This window comes from Dermacentor albipictus, chromosome 1, assembly GCF_038994185.2.
Source record: "Dermacentor albipictus isolate Rhodes 1998 colony chromosome 1, USDA_Dalb.pri_finalv2, whole genome shotgun sequence".
Classification (NCBI taxonomy): domain Eukaryota; kingdom Metazoa; phylum Arthropoda; class Arachnida; order Ixodida; family Ixodidae; genus Dermacentor; species Dermacentor albipictus.
This window is the reverse complement of record NC_091821.1, coordinates 450,825,267-450,849,229: the sequence shown is the minus strand read 5'-3', so window position 1 is coordinate 450,849,229 and position 23,963 is coordinate 450,825,267. Positions and strand designations below refer to the sequence as shown.

The 23,963-nt window shown below is 45.5% G+C and overlaps 1 protein-coding gene across 4 annotated transcripts in view; it reads right to left on the bottom strand.

Annotated features, from left to right (window-relative positions):
• The window catches only part of LOC139059306 (sodium-dependent noradrenaline transporter-like), a 117,413-nt gene that overhangs the window by 20,212 nt on the left and 73,238 nt on the right, over nucleotides 1-23,963 (bottom strand). For 2 of the 4 annotated variants that reach the window (XM_070537516.1, XM_070537519.1), the window contains exons 8-12: nucleotides 19,457-19,581; nucleotides 16,731-16,852; nucleotides 13,573-13,701; nucleotides 1,293-1,337; nucleotides 565-667 (exon numbers count right to left, since the gene is read on the bottom strand). In XM_070537516.1, coding sequence (XP_070393617.1) covers nucleotides 565-667; nucleotides 1,293-1,337; nucleotides 13,573-13,701; nucleotides 16,731-16,852; nucleotides 19,457-19,581 — 524 coding nt within the window. The remainder of the gene's footprint in view (nucleotides 1-564; nucleotides 668-1,292; nucleotides 1,338-13,572; nucleotides 13,702-16,730; nucleotides 16,853-19,456; nucleotides 19,582-23,963) is intronic. The other 2 variants (XM_070537517.1, XM_070537522.1) reach the window with 2 other exon arrangements.

Below are 23,963 nucleotides of genomic sequence, written 5' to 3'. Positions count from 1 at the left end.
TACTTACAGGATATTTACAAGCTAGATACAATAGTTCATAAATAACTTCTTTGTCGACACTAAGCTACGTGTTCTGCGCATAAAAATATGATGTAGTTTTATATAATTCAAGAGATAGGTTGCGCACTTTCGCACAGCTAGAGCTATCTTGTGCCTACTTTTATAACGAATGAATGAATGAATGAATGAATGAATGCTTTATTCGTCCCAGCAAGTTAGGGAACGTACGTAAGATAAAGATGCTACAAAAATAAAGTTTGATGACATCTGGGCCACATGGCTTCTACCACCATCTTATGCACTACGTCAATACCACAAAACCTACCACCATCAAAACTAACGGCAAATTTCGTTTAGTAATATCTATCTTTATTTATGGAGGCTGTTCTTGAGTGCTGGTCCAGGTAAATTGTAGGAGCGATTTCGGCAACATCGCGAGATTTTCCGTATTGAAGCTACTTGCTATGAAATCTCTTCCCTGCCAGAGTTGTCATTTTTCTCCCTAGGTTACAGGAGCGCCTCGATATTTCCTGCACCAGAAGCATGCTGCCGCGCCATACTTACCGTAGGCGTACATGACGATGATGAGTTCTGCGAAACCAATCCACGGAAGCAGGTCGCCGTAAATGATTGCTGTTACGAATTTGCGAATTTCCATTCCAATGCCCTGCAGACAGGCGAAGAGAATAGTCAGATAATATACGAAGCGCAATGTGCACAATCCTACATTTTAATACTGCGCATCGAAGTGAAAATCGCCAATAAATTAAACCGAAGCTTTAATTGAGCGACCTCCCATGCTTTTCCGACTGCGGCTACTGTCTTGTCAAATATATTCGTTGATACATATGCGAAGGTTACATTAAGATACCCAGGAAGTGATTTATATAAAACTTGCATGCTGAACACGCACGCACAGCTCTGTTCTGTGTAGCCAAAATTCTTTCCTATATAAACCTGCACATATAATGTGGGCTCTCAGTTTTGTCTAAAGCGCACCAATATGTTATTGGAATAGTGAATTATATTTACCAGGTATGTTCATTTATATTTTTCTGTTAGATTTAGTCGCTCAGGATATGCCACAAGAGTCTTCGCCGATTCTCCAGAATGGGCATATCCCATTCTGTCCGATTACCGCAGAAAACATGAACAGATCATGTCAGTTTACACTAGTCTCTACAGGTACTATAAGCGGATTATAGATGCTAGAAGCGGATTACAGAATAATGCAGGAGAACGCTTATTACGTTTTACCAATCATTTGATTCACTTTACATTCTTTGACTTACCAATTTGGTACATGCCACTGGGGGTGTATCTGTTCTTGCACAGACCTACAGAATTGGCGTGTTGCAGTGTTAGACAAGACGCACAGAATGCTTAAATATTCCTTGATGCTTGTCGTACTTGCCATCACTAAATCGTACGCACCGTGGTTAGTTGCAAAGCATTTTATCAACCCTTTTACCTAACCTTCCATTTGCATACATATGAACATGTGCGTTGGATCCACAAGAATTTTTTTGTTATTTAGAACCTGACGCAAGCGTCATGAAAAACTTGGGATTGCAACTGCGCTTCAAGTTCGAAGAGTATTTGCAAAGTATATTAGGAAAAGGAGTTCGAACGTAGACGATTGGGAATTTGCTCTCATTCTTAGTATGTGGTCAAGATAGGGCTGAGATTTTCGTTGTTTTGCAAGGATTCACAGGAGGCATATAATTTTAATCACTGGCTAGGTGCTTCGCAATAATGTCGCACATAAAATATGTTGTGCTCTAATTGCTGACGATTAGATAGAGAATTGTTACATGCATTAAGCTTGCAATAACTACACTTGAACTCTGTCCTTCTCACGATTACGAAGATTCAATAAATGGGGTAAAACTAAACTTTCAATGGACGCAGTTATTTGGCCACAGAATAGCATAGACAGCATATCTTTCAGCAAAGAACAAATGAGGATTCGAAGTAGGACCGTGCTGTCTGTACCGAGAGTTCAACTCCAGGAGGCGTGCATACGCATTATGGAAATTTTATGGCAACTGACTCCGAATTATGGTAACTTACACAATTATGGCCGCTTACGCCCAATGAGGTAACTAACAACCACTGCAACGACGTTTGTTACCAGGTATTCGTTGGCCGAGGTATTGCAGTTGCGGCCACCACTTGTGATTATGCTTCATTCCACCCTTCCATTCCCAAAGCCAAGGAGCAGTGCAGGCAGTGGAAGAATCCAGAATCTTCCATACAGTAGTCATGACGCTTATGGTATCATTAAGAAACATGCTCGCGTTTATGTCCGAAGGCGTGCAGCCATGCACGACCACTTTAGAGGGCAAGTTGGTTGGCTTTGGTACGGCAGCAGTGCCAACAGGCATGCGTAGTCGTCTGTTGGCATCGTGCGTGTAAAACCACGTTCGCGGAGTTCCGTCCAAGTAGAACGCCACATTGGCCAGTATTATGGTCGGATCCCACCTGTTCACCTTGCTGACGCGCTCATACATCTTCCGCCATTCTTCAAGATCAACACCATCGAGGCCAGTGAACTTGCCGGGGTCTTGCGGCTGAGGTAGAGCAACGTACTGGGCATGCGTAGTCGGCATTGCAGCTGCAGATGCGGTGCCTTCCGCTGGAAGTGTGGTCCCAGGCTGGGCGAGACGTCCGCTGCGGAGCTTCGTGGCGAAGACGCGTACCCCGCACGTCCACCAAAATGTCACGGGTATAAAATTATTTATAAGATGTATTTACAAGGCATAGATAAACAGCAGCCCAGAATCCCGAGAGGCTGTTGTCACTTCGTCATCTTCACCACGCACGACCTTTACCTCTTTTCCCACAGTCACGATATAAAAGTGAGAGCGCCCCATCTGCCATAGCCACCTGTGCGTCGAGTGCGGCCGCTTGAAATCTTTCGCAACGAGGTTTCAGCCAGGATAGTGAAAATATTTGAGATCGCAGCGTAGTCTCTACTCAGATGGAGTTATTATCATAAAATTACTGCTTCATGATATTCTGCATTCTGTTTAGAAGCGAGATTGTCCATTCGTGTGATTGAAGACGTACCTATAAGCTTTCGTAATTCGCAAATGGTATGTAAATTCGCAGCAGATTACAAGAAAAGCTATCGCTGACATTGCCAATCAGCTTCGGCGGTTCCTGCCAAATGTTCTTTACATGGCTTCTCCTGTGTCTTTGACGCCGGGAGACGAGGCTTTAGGTGCCTGGTGGCTGTGGATCACGGCCAGGGGCGTAGCCTGGTGGGAGGGGGCTTATTGGGCTTCAGCCTCCCCGCTCTCCCCATCCCCGAAATGTTTTCGTGCTGCCCATGCACCGCCGACCAAAGCAACCTCTGGCGGCGGAAATCATTCTGGATTTTGTTTAGGACGTCTTTTGCATGATCGAAAAGCCATTTCACCGCGAAAATTGCGAACTCGGGCAGGATTTCGCGTCAACATCCACGCACCGGAATTCACATAACGCAAGAAGCCCCATCCGAGCACGAATTTTCAAGGACGTTTTGATGGCGAACTAAAGCCCCTTGGTAATTTCACGGTAGCGACGCTCTCCTCCTCGTGGCGCATTCCTCCTCGATTCGCCACGCCCGCCTCGCCGGCTCCCGCGGACAGGCCGCAGCATTCTGTGCAGGCGTGTTATTTTGCGCAAGTTGCGCGCCCCAGTGGTGTTGGAAATGTTGAGAAATGCTAATAACAGCATTGATAATGCTGAAGGCAACATTTATGAGGAGGTTGGCATTTTCTCAAAGCCGTATGAACAGGGTATATTGATGTAATAGGAGGTTTCAGGCGAGTTCTATACTCCGAACAATATTTCTGCCACAAGATGAGATGCTTTACATTGTGCGTCTGATGTAGTATTGCTTGTGGCACATCCCTTTGTGTGTGGCTCATAAAGCGAAAGCTTTAGGTCTCTCTTTGACGGTCGCGTTGTGAGCTTCATATCACATGACCGAAGGAAGGCCGGAAGCGAACCAAAGCATATGCAGCCGTGTATAAGACATGATTACTGATTAGCAAAGTTAAGTAATGATTGAATAGTGATTTGATTATTATGAATTAATGGGGATTAAGGTGTATTAAGGAGAATTAAGACACATAAAAATTCGATTTCTTTCAATGCTAATTATGGAGACTTATCAATTAATCCTGCATCATATCTGTCCAGTACAACGTCTAGGCTTACCCGATACCGCCATCCCCATTCACTAACACCTCATTTTGCACGGACGGATGTTTTGAAGTATTCTTTTTTCCCCGAACTAAAACAGACTCGAATCACTCGTTGTTGCCTGTTTCAATTGATCGACTCATTGTACTACTGTTGTGTCTTACCACCCTGCTATATATATAAATAAATAAATAAGTATAGATAAATATAAATATAGATCAAAAATAAATAAAAAGTAGGATTAGGTGTAGTAAAGTTGATGAAGGTGCATTAGGGTGAATGAAGGTGGAGCAAGGTGAATTAGGAAGGATTCTGGTCTATTAAGGGGAAAAAAGTGAATGAAGAAGCATTAGGGCGATTAAGGGGTATTGAGGTCATTCAGGAGGATTACGGTACATTAGGGCCGATGGAGATGGATTAGGGTTGACTAGGCTGGAATAAAGGGAATGAAGGATGATTAAGGTGGATTAGGGTGCACTAAGTAGGATTAGGGTGGACTAAGGTCGATGAAAGAGGATGAAGGCGAATTTAGATGGATGGAAGTACATTGAGGAGGATTAAGGTGAATGAAGGAATATAATGGATTCAGGCATATTGCAACAATAATCCTCCTTAATGCACCTTAATCGGTCTTAATATTCCTTCATCAAACCTAATTCACCCTAATCCACCTTAATGGTTCTTCAACCACTTTAATCCTCTTTCATACACCTAAATCCTTAATCATGCAACTTAATCCTGCTTAATACACCTTAACGCACCCTAATCCACCTCAATTAACCAAATACACCCTAATCTACCCTAATCGACCTTATTCATCTTTCATCCACATTATCCTCCCTAATCCTTGTTAGTGCGCTGAAATCCACCTTGGTCAACCTAATCGGTCTTAATACTCCTTCATCAACTTCATTTCGCCTTAATACACCCTAATCCGCCTTTATCATGCCTAATACACTCTAATACAACTTAATCCTCCCTAATCCACCTTATTTTAATCACTGAATCTGTGGTTCCGTAACATGTTTGTTTACCATATTTGACGGAGTGTATAGAGTGACTTTTTTCTTGAGAAGTAGATTTGTTGGAGAGTTATACGTATATCCAAATATCTTGTTGCGAGGTTTTGTGTATAGGTGCAGTGACCTTTGCGTGCAGTAACTTTGTTGCCCTTTATCAAGCTGTATCGTCGCATTTGTATATTCCATTGTATCTTCGCATTTCTGATGTACGAGGGCGACTCAAATGAAAGTGAGCCTACCTACCCCGCGCAATTATGGTTCTGTTAGTAATCTGCAAGGCCTGCGCGTAGCACACAGGCATCTCTCATTTACTAAAATGAAATGCAGGTGTGAGGATAAATGTTCCTCATTGCTCTCATAAACTGGATTGAACATGGTTGCGTGCCGTAATCGACGCTCCAGAAGTTGAGCAGCGTGGTGCCGTGAAGTTTTTGGAGGTGAAGGTGTTTGCCTGAAAGAAATTATTCGCCGTATAGCTGCCGTGTACACTGAACATTTCAGTTCATTGGCCACTGTGACGCGTTCCAACAAACGCTTCAAAGAAGGACGTTAAAGTTGCAAAGACGATTCCAGACCTGGCCAAAGCCATCGTGCAATCACCCCTAAAAATATTACAAGGGTTGATGAGCTGATGAAACAAGAACGGGGGATAAGCATCGATGAACTGGCAGAGCATGCGAACATCAGTCACTCTTCTGTTCACACCATGATTCATGAACATCTCGGTTATCGATCGGTTCTTGTGCGCGCAATGGATGCCCAAGCTTTTGAACCACCGCCAGTAGACGGAGAATTTTGGCACTGCCTTGACTCATCTGATCTGGTATGACAATAATGGTGACGATTTCTTGTCTGCAATTGTGATCGGAGACGAACCGTCATGCCACTACTAGCAGCCTGAAACATGACGGCAAAGCTTACAATGGAAACATTCGAATTCACAGCACCCAAAGAAAGCAAAGGCTGTCATTGCCGCCGGTAAGGTGTTGCTGAGTTTTATTTTTCCATTGTCCGGGGCCATTACTGATAGAATTTGATAAATCTTGAGAGACAATCAATTGTTTCCGATATTGTGAAACGCCGGATCGGCTGCGTGTCGCAACCAAGAACAAACTACGTGGAAAATTGACGAATGGGGTCATCTTGTTCCGCTACAATGCCCGTCCCCACGTCACTGATGTGGTTAATACAAAACTGGCAAAGTTCAAGTGGGAAATGCTGCAACATCCGTCATTCAGCTGAGACCTGTCGCCTTGCGACTTCCACATGTTGGGGCAACCGAAAAACAGCTCAAGGGAACCAGATTCGTCTCGGATGATGACGTGAAAGTCAGTTGCAGAAGGTTTGAAGCAGCAACCCAAGGAACTTTATAAGACGGAAATTACGCGACTCGTTAGTCAATGGGACAAATGTCTAAATGCTCATGGAGGGTACTTTTACACAATGTTCCCCATTTGTCATATATTCGCATTGGCTCACTTTCAATTGACTCGCCCTATTATACTATGCAGAAATCCTGCTTTCTATACGTGCTCTCTGTTGCGACTATAATTTTGGTGCAATTACTCACGATACACGACCGCAGACAGCTGCTCCTGCGTAATACATTGGAACAAATGACCACGTCATTGTAATTTTTCACTGGCCGTTGCATATGCAGAAGAATATAAAGAAGGATCTTGAATGACAAAGTTTCATTAACATATTTGTCCTCAACTTGTTCATTTCATGGCCTATACATTTTTCATATCAGTGGCATGCACTGTTTTGCTGGTTTCTATCTGATTTAGGTCTAAAGTTCCTGTGATATTTTCTTTACCTTTGAAATAGACAGAAAATATGAAAGCAGTGGAATCAGTTATGTTTGGCACAATTTTTGGCACATACGAGTATACTCTTTTATGAAAAAATACATATTTTACTTGTATTGAGAGTGCGTAGCATTCGAGAATTCGCTTGCAGCATCTTTGGCAATGGCGATGCAGTTATTATTCATGTATTTGCTTGCTAGGCAAATTGTTTAAGAGGAAGCTTTCGCTCGGGCCTAATTCTGACGCGGCCGATTCAAATACATGTAAAACGCAGAAACGCCTTTCTAAGACAACTCTTGAATCGCTTTTAATGAACTTTGTTGTATTTGAGATAGTAAGTTAAATTCTAGTGTCTGTTGGAAGCGGAATTGCGATTAGGGCCGGAACATTGTTTAAAATATTTTGAAAAATTCGAAAGTTCAAAAAAATTAAAAATAAATTTTAGTAATTAGTAGCTCTGCATCAAGAACAGATATCGTGGTTCTGTAGACGGCATCCTTTACAGCATTCAAAGCGGAGAAATTCATTATGTTAATTTGTATTTTACGCGAATTAGTCATTTAATGTACAAGGGTTCTGTAAAAGCCATATTTCGATAATATTAATTTTTCAGACTCATGCGTAACATATCAATTTTGTCCGCTGTTGATGTACTATTATGTGCAATTCACAGAATTGTGATATAAATTTGTATGGTATCAATTTTTATCGTGCAATTCGTATCAATTGGTATCAGAGTTGTAAGCATCATTGTTTTGTATTTTGAAAAATTTCGATTTTTCCCAATTTATAATAAAATATTGACGATCTAAATCAAATATTCGAAACAAACAGTCAATAATAATTTGTTTGCTTTTAGATGCAATTAACCTCATAAAATTTGGTGCAGTGCTTGTCGAGAAAAACCAATTCTACTGCTACATCTATTTAGACAAGATCATGCTAACTAATGTGTCCTCCTAATGAGGAGGCCGACCTGCAACGGGAGCTGCCCCCCCCGAGCGATATTTCTGGCTACGCCACTGATCGTGACTGCTATATGGAGTGCAATTAGTATTGTCATTGTGCAGCTGGTGGATAAGGAGATGCCCACAAAGCTAGTGTCTCATTGAGGCTGCCTATTACAATGTGTTAGTAATGGCCGTACGGGGTGGCAACGTGCCAGCTTTCAGCCCGCTGCACGTGTTCCAATCCCACCAGACGGGGCGCCCTTCAGAGAACTGCGGATGACCGGCAGCCAAGTGGCGCGCGGTCAGCTGAGGAATGTGCTACCCACCAGCGCCACCCGGGACAAAGCAGAGTTCTACGAAGCCCTCTGACGTCGGCTCCGGCCCTTTTCACCTGTGTGTATGTGCGGTACGTGTATGTGAGTCATCCTTCTCCAAGTCGACAGCCCTCATCCCCCAAAAGGGCGGGTCATCTACGGTGACGTCGAACGCTGACGTCGAACGATGACTGGATGAACGTTTCCGTCCACTAAGGCTCAAGGGGGGGGGGGGGGGGGGACCAAGGGCTTATAAGCAGCGGTTGCCGGCTGCTAGAGTGTGCTCGTCATCGGGAGCTGAGTGCTCGTTGTCATGCTAGGAATGTACTAGTGAGCTGTGTGCTCACAAGCTGTTTGCTGTATGTTAGTCTTGCGGGCTCCATTTGGGAGTCGCGCTAGACTGTCAATGTATCTTGCTTAATATGTACATAGTGTAATTAAATCCCTTTCACCGAGTTCCTCTCTACGAGCTTCAACTCCTTCAAATGGTGGCAGCGGCGAGATCGCCCGACGATTCCTACATCTGGTTGACAGCGGTAGGATCATCCGACGAACCTAATAAATGGCAGTATCAAGAATATAAAAAATCAGACAACACCATGTTTTCATCGTTCACAAAAGCCAGGCAAAATAATCCAGCCTAATTATTGTACCTTCATTCACTATACTTCACCGTAGGATTTCACAGTGCGAGCAGCAGCAGGTCTAGCGCCGGCAATATGACGTCATGACTTGGTCGCGTATGGTTTTGCTACCGTTGGGTGATAACGCCGCATGGACGACGGATTTTCCGCTTCATTGGGCATATAAGGCTCTCGCGTTAAAGTACCTTGAACACAAGCCTGTTTGTGGTCAATATTTCTGTGTTCTATGGTCAGTGGCTACACTAAGAACGGCGGATTAGCAACCCTTAATATAGCACATAATCTCCGAGTTTATGTGACCAGATAAGTGCGCTAATGTAAATAAAGCACAAATTGGAGGAAAGTGGAATAAAGATGCTAGTCGATATACGCAAATTTAGACAACTTGTACATCCAAAACGGCGAAACTATTTCGGTGACTTCTCAGAGCCGTCGGCAGTACTGAGGAGCTGCCTGCTGACTGTTCCTAGTGAGGTTTTACGCCTAAGCATTGATGTGAAATCATGGAGATTATGTTTGAAACCGCGAGCGGAGCGTGTGTCCAAGGAGGAAGGCGCCTGGAAGTGGAGAAGAGAATCGCCGCGTTCGTACCCTCCCCGTTCATGCTTCGACGCCTTGGGGCATGCCATGCGTGTTCGCAGCATCTCTTCTTTGCACGCGTAGCAATATTCACTTTCCGAGTGGCACACGAGGCATTTCACCGTAGAGATCAATGAAGCGACCACGTTCGTGCACTTTGCGTGTGTGCGTCGACGCCACAGTGGTCGTTGTGTATTTTCGGAGCGTCTCTACATGTGTACCACTTCGGCTTTCCCTGTGGCACACGAGGCGTCGCACCATCGAGTCGAGATCACTCAAGCGCCCGCAATCCCGTTCGCGCCGTCTCCGTTTGTGCTTCGACGCCGTGAAGCTCGCTTGGCATGTTCACGGCGTCCATACCCTTGCGAGTAACCCGCGTTCAGACGTGAAACATCACTAACTTTTATTGCGATTCCAACTATATGGACACTCCTGGCGCGTTTCTGCCATCGGCGTCGCCGTCACCGTGAGGTTTCGTATCAATGAAAGCGTGTAAGAGTGAGCCCGCGAATGTGGTTCAATCCCGTGCGCCGAAACCCCTTAAAGTTGGTAAGTAGTGCCGCGCTTTGAAGAATGCCCCCTCCTCCTCGCGCTCTCTGGCCATGGCCGCATCGCTATTGGCCTAATAGCATCACGTGGGCCCTCGCGCCGTGCATCAGCGCCACTTTTGCTCGACAAGCCTCTACGGAGTGGCGAGGAGCGCATGTTGACGCCGTTCTTACGCTCGAGCAGTGTAGGCAGCGCCACGGTCGAGGAGGGAGCGTGAAACAGAGAAGAAACGAGGTGAAGTGAAGGCGGAGGAGGAGAGTGTCGGCACTTTACGAATTTTGGGGGTTTTAGCGTGCGCGCGCGTGGGACGGCGCCCGTATGCGCACCCTCTCCTGTCGCGCGCGAGACAGCGGGGTCAGGTGAAGTAGGGGGGGCCTGGATGACCTCCTCACCCGCCGCTTCATGCAGACTGGAGACTGGACTGGACGTGCAGACAACGGCAGACGCCGTAGGGACGCGTTGCCGGCGCTCGTGTCTCTGGAAAGCGATCTGTCACGTGGTAAAAGTGCGCACCCGCGCGGGTCTCATGTTCAATGCCTTCAAGATGTTTGCAGAGTGCGCGTATTGCGGGTAGCTTCGTATAGTCTGCAGTTTCGGCGTTTCGTTCGCATTGAAGCGAGAGATGCATGAAGGACAATTCGCTTCCTGCTGCCGCGATTCCTCTCTCCAGAATATTGACAGCAAGTTTTCGCGCTCATCGAGATGAATATGTTCGTGTTTACCTATGCGTGGGTGACACCGTGCTGGTTAACTTATTTAAACACGTTCGCGGGGCAGTTGGTTTGAATCAATGATATAATCTCTAAGCGCAACTGAACAAGGACGTCGAAAGAAGCACACACAAAGACAGCGCTGTTTCTGTGCGTCTGTTTGTTTCTACGTCATCGTTGAACCGCGCTTACACATTCTATCATTGCTAATTTAGTTAGCATGTGAATGTTTACAAGCTTATACGGTCGATAAAGATACTCTCCTTACTTCGTACAGCTATCGATTAATTTGCTATCGGAATCGGTGCTTCACCTGTCGGGCGGAACTGCGAATTTTTTTTCTGCCGACGCGTCAGTCATACAATGGCTTCGGGGCTTCCATGTAGCGCGTGTTATGTAACACAGCCCACAGCTGTTTCCCGCTCCAGCCGTGCAACAGGCTTCCAAAGCGGAATTGCTAAAACACATCAGCAGAAACAAAAATTACCGCTACGTGGTATAATAAAAGCAGGAAAATACTTTTCATATTTAAGGGACGCAGACAAAAGGTAAATTTTATCTTGGAATCACGTATAATTGTTTCAAAGCGAAAATTTTGAATTCTCTAACATACTGTGTTGATCCCACTGTCACGCGCCTGCCTTCGACACCCCTTACGGACTGCTTTCGTCGCACAAATACAATTCGGGAACTTACCTTACCCACTTCGTTGTAAAACGATGATAACGTGTTGAGTGCGAGGGCACGCGAGTGAAGAACATTGAAAAAAGAGGCAATTATTCGGTTAAAAAGCGCTTGGAAACATGGACCACAGGCGACACCAATCCTTGGTGTCCAAGAAGGCCCGTAAGCAAATTACAGTAGCTGCAGGCAATCCACGTACTGTGGTCGCCTACGGGACCGAGCGCTCAAGACGTACCGTCGTGTTATGGGCTCGAGTGGCCAGGACTTGGCCCGAAGACAGCGCGTTTCCGAGGACCGGCAAACAATTTCTTTCTGAGACGATCCACAACTTGGCCAGGCCGAGGCATTTTATCACGACATATGCGTGCATCAGCGTCTATTGACAGATCGAAAGCCGTGCGGCTCCAGGTCCCAACTTGCGGTCATCTGCCTCGCATGTGTCCCGTTCTCATGGCTTTTCAGTTCAAGGTTCTTGTTTTGTGCCTGCTTTCACTCGACTGCTGACTTCAATGTTCGAAACACGTTCGGCCATCCATTCAACCAGACCACTACTTTCGTGCACCCACCACAGTTTCCCTCGTCGCCGTGACAGGAGAGTTCGGGTGTTGTGTTGCCGGTGAGAGGGATTGTCAGTACTGTGGGAAGAGGGTCTAGCCTGTATGGTAAGGCACGGTCGGCCTTTTCCTTTTGGAGGTCGACTATTGAGGCCATTTAGAAGCTCGTTCAAAATAAAATTCATTGTCACGGTTAAGGCTCATTCACACCGGCGGCATTCATGCGCAGCCATTTGCGACAGGCAACCAAGAAGCAACTGAAGCCGCCCGATGCCCACACCGGCTAGTGCGACCGGCCACTCGCGATGTGCTTGCAATTGCATCGCCACGTGAAATAACCATCAGTGTGCCCAGAGGTCCTGTTGCTGCACACCTGATTGCTTCATCAGTTTTACGACTGTGGCCGCGTGAATGAAAAATCGAGCAGTGTGCGACAGGGCCAACATGCCAATTTTACAGAAAAACGACTATGTGCGCCGATTGTCAACTGGTCGCGTGGCGACTACCTTGGTCGCACTACCGCCCTGAGGCGATGGGGTGAATGACTGTTTATGAATTCGCCTCGCTTAGTCAGTGCGCGCTCTCATTATGTGGAAGGTCGTGCCTTTGAGCGATCTAAACATACATCGACGCACACAATTGTGGGAAAGCGGGAACTAATGTAAGACGTAACAAATAGCGTAAGACGTCCCCCATTATTTTCGCATCCATACTACTGCGAAACGCCTAAAGACTCGAGCACTGATCGCATCAACCATTATCAATTATCAACCATCAATGACTATTCTCGCACTACTTTGCCCGTGGGATGTCGAGTATTCAGAGGATTTAGGTTCTCATTCATAATAAAAATTGCACAACCGCGTTACTTGGCTTCCACTGGCATTGTTTTACGCCAGCATATATGTTTATGTTGCTGGTACAACGCTCGGAGTTCTCAAATTGCTTTTATATTTCTTTTATGTTGACTCGTTAACGCATATTCCAAGCCTGAGCCTTCTCGTGCCTAATTTTCACTCTCTGCTTCGGTGACACGTGTGACCACCTTGCATGCACACTGTTAGGAGGCACTATTACCAGTTCTGTAACTATTCCGTTAAGTTATTGTCCATACTGCGTAACTGAGGTGTTTAGTTTTGTCGTGTAAACGTCACTAATATTCGCTTGTTGGCCTAAATAAATATTTCCTTGTATTCTGGTCTATGACCATGAAATGTATTCTTCAAACATGGGCAATGCACATTTTAACGCCGTATACCCGGAAACCTGTTTCTGACTCAATTCAGTATACCTATGGGGCGCAGCGCCGAACTTTCAGTGGTAAGCTATTTTTATTCAGAAATCAAGATAGGCGGCCTTTAGTTGGGCTTTGCATATTTGTTGTATATTGCAGTAGCCATTTTTAGGCTTGTCGGTCGAAATATTCTTTGCACATATATTTTTGATGTTCTTGAAAAAAGAAGTTTCAGTTTCAAAAATTTTAACTAATTTGGTCTGCGCGACAGCTTCGTGCGTGTTTGCGCCTGTCTGTCGCATGAGCAAGCTTGCAGGAAAAGCGTACCCGTAACGAAAGCGGCAGGCTGAGAGCGAAGGCCGCCGTGCAGCTGACGAACGCCCACACCTGGGTGCTCTCACACAGTGCCGGGTGCAAATCCGCCAGGCTTCCCACGACGGCGCCGAACGCGCAGAGCTGCGCAGCCCCGGTAAGGGCAGCAGTGAGACATGAGGTTGCCGAGTTCTGACTGTATCGCACGCACTGCAGCTATCCATTTATACGAGTGCCTCACACGTTTGCCAAAGGGTGAGGACAGTATGAATGTGAACTTGTTACTGGGCCTAGTAAGCACTCGCTGCGACAAACCATTGACTCTAAACGGACAGCCGCTAAACCACCGACACGCCGGAACACACTCGCGGAACACGTCCTCGTAACAAGGGCGGCTCTTATCGCGATGCTTGATTTTTTTTTACTTGTCTTTGTTTAAACGTGCGTTTCTTTAGCGACATTTAGATGTTACTCAGAACGAATAAATGAAATATGTAATAATAGTTTCCCTAAGCTAGATTAGCTGTTAGAGCAATGTAGCGCCTCCTCTGTGTTACCTACGGCTGACATCCTTCACCATTTCTGAAGAGCTAACTGCTCCGTAATGAGAAGAAATTTCATTGTGTGTTGTAAATTCCCATAAAAAGTATCTGCAAGGAACTTTTCACTGAAAGCCTGTAATATAAGCTTTGCTTTTATGACCTCTGGAATTACCCCATAACATAAACATGTACATACGAGAGAAGAAGCGGTAATATTCTATTAACATAAAGGTGAAACTCTGGCCCATAGAGTAGATGTATGCTAATTTCAAAGCCGATTCAGCGTGGCTAACGCGCTAGCAGTCGATTAAGAAAAACAGCTACAGATGTTCCAAGAATTATCGACTAATGCGTAAGCATTTTTTGGTTTGGTGGTGACTTCGTGTTTGCTTAGTTTTGCTTACTTGCTTTTTCTTGCTTACACGCGTTACCCATAGCCTTTCCGGTGGCAAAAAAATGCTTAGGCTTTAGTAGGCAAGTGTCACATTTTCTCGCTGAATCCAGCCTTAGAGTTTCTCACCATGTTACGTAGAGCTAAAGTTGGCACTGCTGCGCTGTGGTATGCATGGTAATTCCGGTATATTGTGACTTCCGATTGGCATCGTTCTTGGAGAGCCAGGCCAGCACCGTTTCGTCTGTCACTATGACTCATTTTCTATTAAAACTGCCCGTAGAAAACTGTTTTAGCTTTAATATTACACAAAACCATGTTCTGTTTAACTATGAGAAGTTGTTGTAGCATGTACAATTATTGGATACGTAAAATTATCAGCGGGCCGCGAAAGCTGGAGGACAGACGACCAGATTCGCGCTAGCTTTGAAACAGTTTGTCGTCTGTTCTTGGTTTTCTTCCCTTCGTTATGCACTTTAGTTGAGTAAAGATACAATTTTGCGTGAATAGAAACATTTTAGGCAGATTGTACTTCAAGAACGCGTTATTTGTGCAGCCACATCCGCGTTTTATACGAAGCCTCTTACAACACCAGCCAACACGATCCTCGCAGACACATGTACCGTCAATCCCATGATGGCATGGTGCCCCTTGAGAAAATCCCATAGACGGTGGCGCCAGATTTCCCTCTAGGTGTTATAGTGAGAAACTCTATGCATCCGGCCCCTTCAAAGTACTCGTATCGATTGAGCCGGAACCCCGGGCACGACCGCGCCTCGAAGGAACAGAACGGTCGAAAGGGAACGCCAGCTGTAGCAGTATTGTCTGAGGGGAAGCTCGCTGTCACTCTCACGTCATCCTCACTGTCACTCACACAAGCTTGTATTATGGGCGCGTTCCTTGTCCATGCAAGGTCTCACCTGCGTTTTCAGTGTGCCCAATAAAAATGCGCCAAGCGTCTCAACGTGCTGGGTTGCCCGCAAGGTATTCATCATTCGAAGGACGCTTAGCTGCGTTGAATTGGGCATTCCAAACTTTACGTTCACCCAGCCCCAAATCTCAAGTTGCCCCAGCCGCAGATTTCAGTTGTGCCAACTCCTAATGTAAATTAGGCCCATTATGAAGTTGAAGTTGGTGCAACCCCAAATTTCATTGGGCCACCCCCTAGACTCAAACTTAAGATGACCCACCCTATAAAGTTAAGCTGAGCCACGTGTAAATTTCAAGTTGGGCCGCCCCCAACTGTAAATTGGCCCACCCCAAAATTTTAAATTGGCCCAGATGCAAATGACGGTTGGCCCACGTTGAAAGTTGAAGAAGTTGGCCCACCCCCAAATTTAATGTGGCCCATGTCCAAACTTCAATTTGGTCCATCCCCAAAATTTAAATGTACACACCCCACATTTCGAGTTGGCCCACCCACAAATTTCAAGATGGCCCACATCCAAATTTCATTTTGCCCACCTCCACTATAAGCTTTCTCATGCATTTTCTAAGGGGCCCTTTGCTCCTCTATGAGCAATCTCTTTTATGCGATAGCAACTACACGGACACCCCAGACGCATTTCGGCCTTCGCGGCGGGCGTCCCCGCCACCGGCAGGTGCCGTATGAGTGATGATAGGGATCTAAACAAAAAACGCTTGATTCTGCAACATATGAGTGGAAACGTGTGAGAGGGAGCGTCGAACGCGGCCCGGATCAAAGAAGGAGACACGCACAGACAGTGCTGTCCCTGTGTTTCTGTTTCCTTCTAATTCCTTGTTGAGTCACGCTTACGCATTCTTACATTGTTAATTCAGTTAGTAAGCGAATGTTTACAGGTTTATACGGTCAATAAAGCTACTATCCTTACTTCGTGCAGCCATCTACTGATTTGCTGTCGCCATCGGTGCTTCGCCTTTCGGGCGGAAAAGCGAATATTTTATCATTTTCTTGTTTAAAATGTTCATTGTAGCCTAAAAACTTCGAGTCATCTACATTTAGACTATCACAACGACAAAATTTCTTAACCTTACAAATAACCCACTTTTCGGCAGATGCAAAGCACGAAACTTCTTGCGTGGCAGGGTAGGGAAGGTTGTCAAAGAATGCTTACGCATTAATTTATACACTGGAGCCCTACCGTATATTAGGCGCACGTTTATTTAGAGTATGTTCAAGCCGTTTTGCGAAGGGTAAAAAAGGCTTATGATATTAATCACTACTTGCAGTGTCGAAAGCATCTTTTCCTAGAACTCACCTCTGGTCCGAGAGCGCTCGTAGCAACCAGAACGTAGAACGCCAGTGCCCAAAACCGCGTGTATGGTAGCGTTTCTATGGTCTCGGGGAACGTCACGAACACGTACTCCAGTCCTCGTGTGGCTATTTGTGAGTAAGGTTGTTGAGATTTAGTGGGGGCGTTTTCTCTCAAAATATTCTTGTAAGCCTTTAAGTATGAGGCGGCATGAAGCACTTACGTATACTGTATTACTCTGGCACATCTGTATCGGTTATTCTTGCTGCTTGATGTACAGGATGTCCCAACTGTTATGCGCCAAGATTTCTAAACCTTCTAATGCGGCGTAGGTGGACAGAAACAAGATAATGTTGTGTGCGGTTGCTTGGAGATACTCGGACTATTTTTTGCAATCTGCCTGATTACATAGTCTTAGTTATTCAATAATCTTCTGAACTATTATGTTTAGTATAAACATGTAAATGAGAAAATCGTATAGGAACGTGAAGAACTTCAAATACATCTTTCTGTTGCTCAATATATGCTATATAAAAGTGCTTTTCCGAACGTGAAAGAAGCCCGAAAATTCACGCAAAGATGCCTCAAACTGGCCGTTTGAGGCATCTTGGGCGGCGAGAAGTTGGGCGGCAGTTTTGCTTAACAACAAAATATTTTACCCTTACTTGAATTACTGAGCACTAAAATAAATAAAAATAAAGTTCAAGCAATATCAGAGCCTACTCTAGTAAAAGGAAAAGAACGCAAGTGTACTATGATGTGCGTAAGCCACGTATAAATTACAAAATGCAGCCGCAGAAGAAAGATATAGTCAAACCTGAGAGGTTGTAATGAGATTATTGTTACCAAATCTGTACTTAGGAAAACCACCGCCCCTATTCGTCAGTGGGCTGTGTTTGCAAATTGGTCACCACCCGAGTTTGGCTTTTTACGGGGTACTGCATAAACCACTGGGTTATGGGCAAAACTCGAAAATTACCCACATTTTCAACTAGTAAGTCTCGGTTAAGAGCGCTGGCTCGGAAAAATAATTGCTGATCATCGTCACTTAAAGTTCCAGTCGAAGTTTTTTTTCGAATTCCAAGACCAATGAGTCTGCCTTCGCGTCGAGATCTTATTTGAAAGCCGCCAGTATCACTGTAACTGGTGACTTTTTGTCGACATTCAAATTTCGCGAAATGAACGGAATGTAAAAAAAGAAAAGTGGTCAAAAGTTTACGTTTCAACAAAACGAACTGTCCATATTTTAAAAATTTCACATCTCCGTTGCTTCATTTGGCAGATTATGTGAAAGTGACGTGAACAGCAATCCACTTGTGCAAGGAACTTGACAAAATTCTTATAGCTTCATCTAACTAAAGGCTGAGATTAACTGCACCGAGGAGCTCTTTCGGTTTTCAACAAATTGTTTATTCTGTACTGAAGCATTCGCTAAATTCTCAATGAGCGAGAAGCACTGTCTACTCTAGCTGACGTACGCAACAAAGATATTCTTGCTCTAACGAAAACTTGAGTGTCTCTGCAAATATATATTCCGACGGTATTTTAGTGACATCGAGCTTTCAGCGTTTTGGAGGCACTTATTGACTTAAATAAAAAAAATTCTCCTACACTTCGGGACAGACAACATACCCTCATATCTCATTCCTTGTTCCACAAGCTTGGAAGACATCTATCTGCTCGCGCTTATGCGTAGTCAACCGCGACATTGTTTTCTGCGTGTGGTCCAGTGCACTCAGTGTCTTTACTTTATTCTGAGCTAACTGACGTAATGGCTTAAATGACGTTTGAAGTTCTCACCTACCCCCGTAATCCTTATCGGTGATGTTTACTATCTTCACGTTAAGTGGCCTTGCAGTAGCGACATAGCGCCATTCTTCACGTGAATACACCTGCTTTTCTAACTCATGTATATGCTTGAATTTACCTCTTACTATTCCACAGCCTACCTCATCGACTCCAGCGTGTTTCAGCTTGTTTTTACCAATACACAGGAGGTAGTTATACAGAAAACCTTTTTTTTTTCAGAGTACGAAGTGAGCACTGTGTCGGCAATCATAATTTTAAAGGAAGAATTCCTGGTGGAACCTCTCCGCTGAAATCAGTTGGGGAAGTTAGTAAGTAAGCAAGAGTAAGCTTCAATTTTTTTTATGTAGCAACCTTGAGCGTTTTTGTAAACCTTTGGTGTGTAGAACTATTAGTTTTGTGAAGAATCAAATTAAATACGTTCAAAAGATATACTTTCGTTGAAGTCAAACTCATCGCAGTCATTCGAAACATCGGTTTAATGGAACCGTGCACTGCATTGCTTGAAGGGGGTTTTGCTGTCAACAATGCCTACTGCAGTAGCGCCACTTAAATGTAAACAGTGTGGTTGCTGACAAATACTGTGTCTTAAGCAAGTGGTACACAATAGCAGCTCTTTGTTGACAAGGGAAAACATATTTTGATCAAGAACGCTCTAAATGAAATTGCGTCTACGCATTTCACTGTGCGATTATTGAGCTAATTTGAGAAATTTTGAATACAATATTCTGTTTCGCACAATGTTAAAAAATCACACGGCAACGTAAAGTGCGGAAAACGCCGTGATGGGAGTGATGACCGAATATATGTCAATGGAAACCCGAAAAAGGAAGCGTTCACTAAAAAATGAGAGCATACAACACAGGTTTGCTGCGACAGGTAGAACTACAGCTAATTTGGATAAATTATTCGCCAAAATGACGCACCCGAAGTGGCGATGTAAGCGATGTCTTCGTCAAGCACTTCGGCCAAGTGTCCATATTGGGCGAACACGAAGAAGGCCGCGAAGATGCCATAAACCATGTCGATCATGCATATCTTCACGGCAGTTCTGACAGAGACATGAAAAATCACGAAGCCACACGTGTTAAAAGGGAGCCTGGACTAGATCACAATTGGCGTGCACGCATATTGCTGCATTAGCAGGTATACTTGAACTAGATAGTGTATGATCATACTTGAAAATACAGCGCTAAATCATGGGAGGATATATTAAGGAGCACACACAGTTTTGATGGTCTACCTTCTACACTGACGTAGGCTTCTTTGGATCGCGTTATATCTAGATCATTAATTTTGTTTTGCCGAAACGGCCTGCATGGATTAATATCTAAATATAAGGGAATTAGCTGAGAAATAAACGTTCGCATTTTCGGTTGGCTTCAGCACACTGACGAAACCACGAAGCGCACAACAAACGCTAGGATCCCTGGCAACGGCCCCATTACGTATCTTGACCACAATTCCATTCGATCCCTCGGTGCATGGCTCTAGCTCGTGTTCTAGGGTTCTTGCGTGGGAGTTGCGGACATTAATGTTATGCTATGGTCCGATGCGCATTGAGTAGTTGGGACATGCGCGGAGTCGTACCGCTATGCTACAGAAATGCGTCAATCTCTGCGTTTCAGCTTTGGTAAGGGTTGTGAAAGTGGCCACTAAGTCTGTAGGATGTGTGAGGATCGTTATTGATTCGAGTTTCCGCTAACTGGGGTAGGTAACTGAAATGTGCCGCGCTGCGTTTCACCTAAAACTGTCGAGTATAGAGGCAGGAGAGTGTTGCCGCCATGTAGCAGATATAAAGACAGTAGCCAGTGACATCGTGGCGTGACGAATTGTAGGCGAATACAACAAACGCCAAAGTGCAGTCCCAATCACTGTGGTCAACGGAGACGTACATGGAGATCATGTCTATGAGTGTGTGGTTGAGGCGTTCAGTAAGTCAGTTTGTCTGGGAATGGTAAGTCACGGCGAGTTTGTGAGACGTAGAGCAAGAGCGGATAAGGTCTTCGACTGCTTCTGAAGGAAAGCAAGGGCCCCTTTCAGTGATTAGGCGACGAGGAGCGCCATGGTGCCGGACCACTTCGTAAAGAAGGAAATCGGCGACATCAGTTCCATACATACTTGGAAGCGCTCGTGTAATGGCATAAAGCGTAGCATAGTCCGTCGCGACGGTGACCCACTTATTACCCGAGGATGACATTGGAAAAAGGCCAAGACAGTATAAGATGACCCGGATAAAAGGTTCACTTGCTGTGTCTATCGGATGAAGGCACTGGGCGGGAGGCAGAGCAGGCTTCTTGCGGCATTTACAGAGCTCGCAAGGGGGATGTAGCCTAGGCAAGGAGCGTCTGCGAACACGATCATAAGTGCGAGAGACTTCCAAATGTTTAGCCTTAGGTGCATCGTGCAATTGCACGAGAACAGTATGGTGCGTAGATCCTGGGGAACAACAAGGAGCAGTTCGCTGGCCTAGGGTTGCACATTGCACCGGTATAAAGTGTCATCGAGTAGTAGGAAGAGGCGGAGGGAATGGTCGTGGTTGTCCGAGTCGAGGCGGTCGATAATGGATCGCAAAGATTGGTTGCGACGCTGTTCGCCGGCGATTTTGAGGGAGTCGGTGAGTGAAAAAGTACAAGCATCGGCTTCAAGTTCTTTAGAACCCGGTGGATTGACCGGGCCACGGGAGAGGCAGTCGGCATCCTGATGGAGCCGCTCATATTTACAGCATTCAAAGAAGGTGTCCTATTGAAAACGTAAAGGCCCGCGACCAAGAAGGCCTGTTGGCAGGGGCGTAGCCAGGGGGGGGGGGAGGCTTACAGGGCTTCAGCCCCCCTCCCCTGCCCCCCAGAACTTTTTTCGTGCTGTCCATGCACCGCCGACCAAAGCTACCCTCGGCGCCGGAAATCATTCTGGATTTTGTCTAGAATGTCTTTTTCATCTGGAAAAGACATATCACCGCGAACATTGCGAACTCGGGCTGGATTTCGCGGCAACGCCCGTGCGCCTGGAGTCACATAACGCAAGGAGCGCCATCCGAGCACAAAGTTTCAAGGGCGTTTTGATGGCGAGTGGGCTCGTCGCGGCATATCGCGAAGGCCGCGGAATCTACGGGGCACATGCATGTCAATTCTGAAACTTCATGGGCATACAGTTCTCATAAACTTTTGATGTGAAAGGTGCATTGACATTTCCAAAGTTGGGCTTTAGATTTTCAATTGCCGAAATTTGTGGGTTTAATGATGTTATGAACATTTGACACCAAACGTTAATTGACTTGTCTAAAATCTTACATCAGAACATGCAACGAGACAAGCCAAATCAGACAAATTGAGAAAGCACGCAGCGAGGCTCGATGAGATGAAAAATTATGGTGGTTCATTTGTGCCCTCATCTCACTTAAAAAAAATCACTACATTTTTTTCACCTACGCCAAAGCATCCATGTCAGTACACTAAAGCCAGCCAAGGTAACAATGTTCTTATTTATTTTTTCCACTTTCACTTTTATTTGCGAGGACACATTCAACATCTTCATTTTTTTGTTCTTGCTACCCTACCCGCTGGCTGCCAGAGCAAGCCAGAGCGCGCATCCGTTTTTCTGGTGTTGCCCCGACCACCACGCGGCGCACTTCGGTGCGCGTTCGGCTTTCTCTGGTCGAGTCGATTTTCGCCTTCCAGAGTTTCGGACGCTTCCCGGCTAGCAGACTAGAAAAAAAAGCAATGGTCACTCGCCGCGATCACTGTGGGGACCCGGCGGATCGCACCGCGTTCACTTGAGCACAACCTCTCCAACATTCTTGTCACGCCGGTGTAGGATACCGAGAAGCATGCGTATGGGCTGTCAGTGGACCAAGCGTCTCACGTTTTCTTCGACATTAGGTGCCCAAAGTAGGCATTCGATTGTGGCCAACATACTTTCCCTTGCGTTTCTTCAATTTGGTGCCCCCGCCCCACAAAACGAAAAAAAAAACATTATTGCGGCACAGCGCATTGTCGCATGGTGAAAGTTTGATTTATCACTTCTTCTTTTGCGGAAGGTAATGGGCCAGGGGACGCTTCAGTTGCCGGAGAGTTTTACTATACTATTGCGATAGCAAATATATGGACACTCCAGGTGCATGTCTGGCGTCGCCCTCGTGTTTCGTATTAAGTCCAAGGCAGATAAGATCGTGACCGCGCGTCGCATGGTGTATGTGCGAGGGAAAGCGTAAGGGGGTGGGTTGAAATGGCTGAGCTGACGATGGTGGCTCATCGATGGTGGCTCATCAGGAGAAAAGCGGGGAGAAAACGCGCCGCCTTCCGTGGCGCGGCATACATCGGGGGAAGTGGAAGGAGCGTGGGCGGGCCTTAGGATTCTGTGATCTGTGAATCTGTAATTGCGCAACATGTTTATTTGCCTTCTTTGACACATTATAACAGTGGCTTCTGAGATACGTAGATTTATTGGCGACATATACACATATCTTGTTACGAGCATTTGTGCATACGTGCCGTGACCTTTGTTTCCAGTGACATTTCTTTTGCCCTTTATTAAGCTGTATCTCCGCATTTGTATATTCCATTGTGTCTTCGAATTTCTGATGTACGAGGGCGAGTCAAATGAATGTGAGCCAACCCACCCCACGCAATAATGTTTCAGTTCATTATCTGCGAGGCATGCACGTAGCACACAAGCATCTCCCATTTACAAAAGTGACATGCAGGTTTGAGGATAAATTTTCTTTAATGCTCTCATACACTGGGTTGAACATGGTTGCGTGTCGTAATGGACGCTCCAGAAGTTGAGCAGCGTGGTGTTGTGAGGTTTTTGACAGCTGAAGGTGTTTCCTTAAAAGAAATTGGTTGCCGTAGGGCGGCCGTGTACGTTGAACATTGCATTTCATTTGCCACTGTGAAGCGTTGGGGCAAACGGTTCAAAGAAGGACGTGAAAGTTGCAAAGAAGAACCAGGACCGGGACAAAGTCATCGTGAAATCACGCCCAACACAATTGCAAAACTTGATGAGTTGATTAGACGAGAACGGAGGATAAGCATCGATGAACTGGCAGAGCGTGCGAACATCAGCCACGTTTCTTTTCACACCATAATTCATGAACATCTCGGTTATCGGCTCTTGTGCACTCAATGAATGCCAAAGCTTTTGAACCACTGCCAGATAACGGAGAATTTTGGCACTGTTTTGACTCATCTGATCTGGTATGACAAGGAGGGTGACGACTTCTTGTCTGCAATTTTGATCGGGGACGAACGATGGCGCCACTACTACGAGCCTGAAACACGACGGCAAAGCTTCCAATAGAAACATTCGAATTCACCACGCCCAAAGAAAGCGAAGGTCGTCATTTTCTACGGAAAGGTCAGGGGCCATTACTGATAGAATTTGTCACATACTCAGAAAGTGTAAACTGCTTCTGATATTGTGAAACGCCGGATC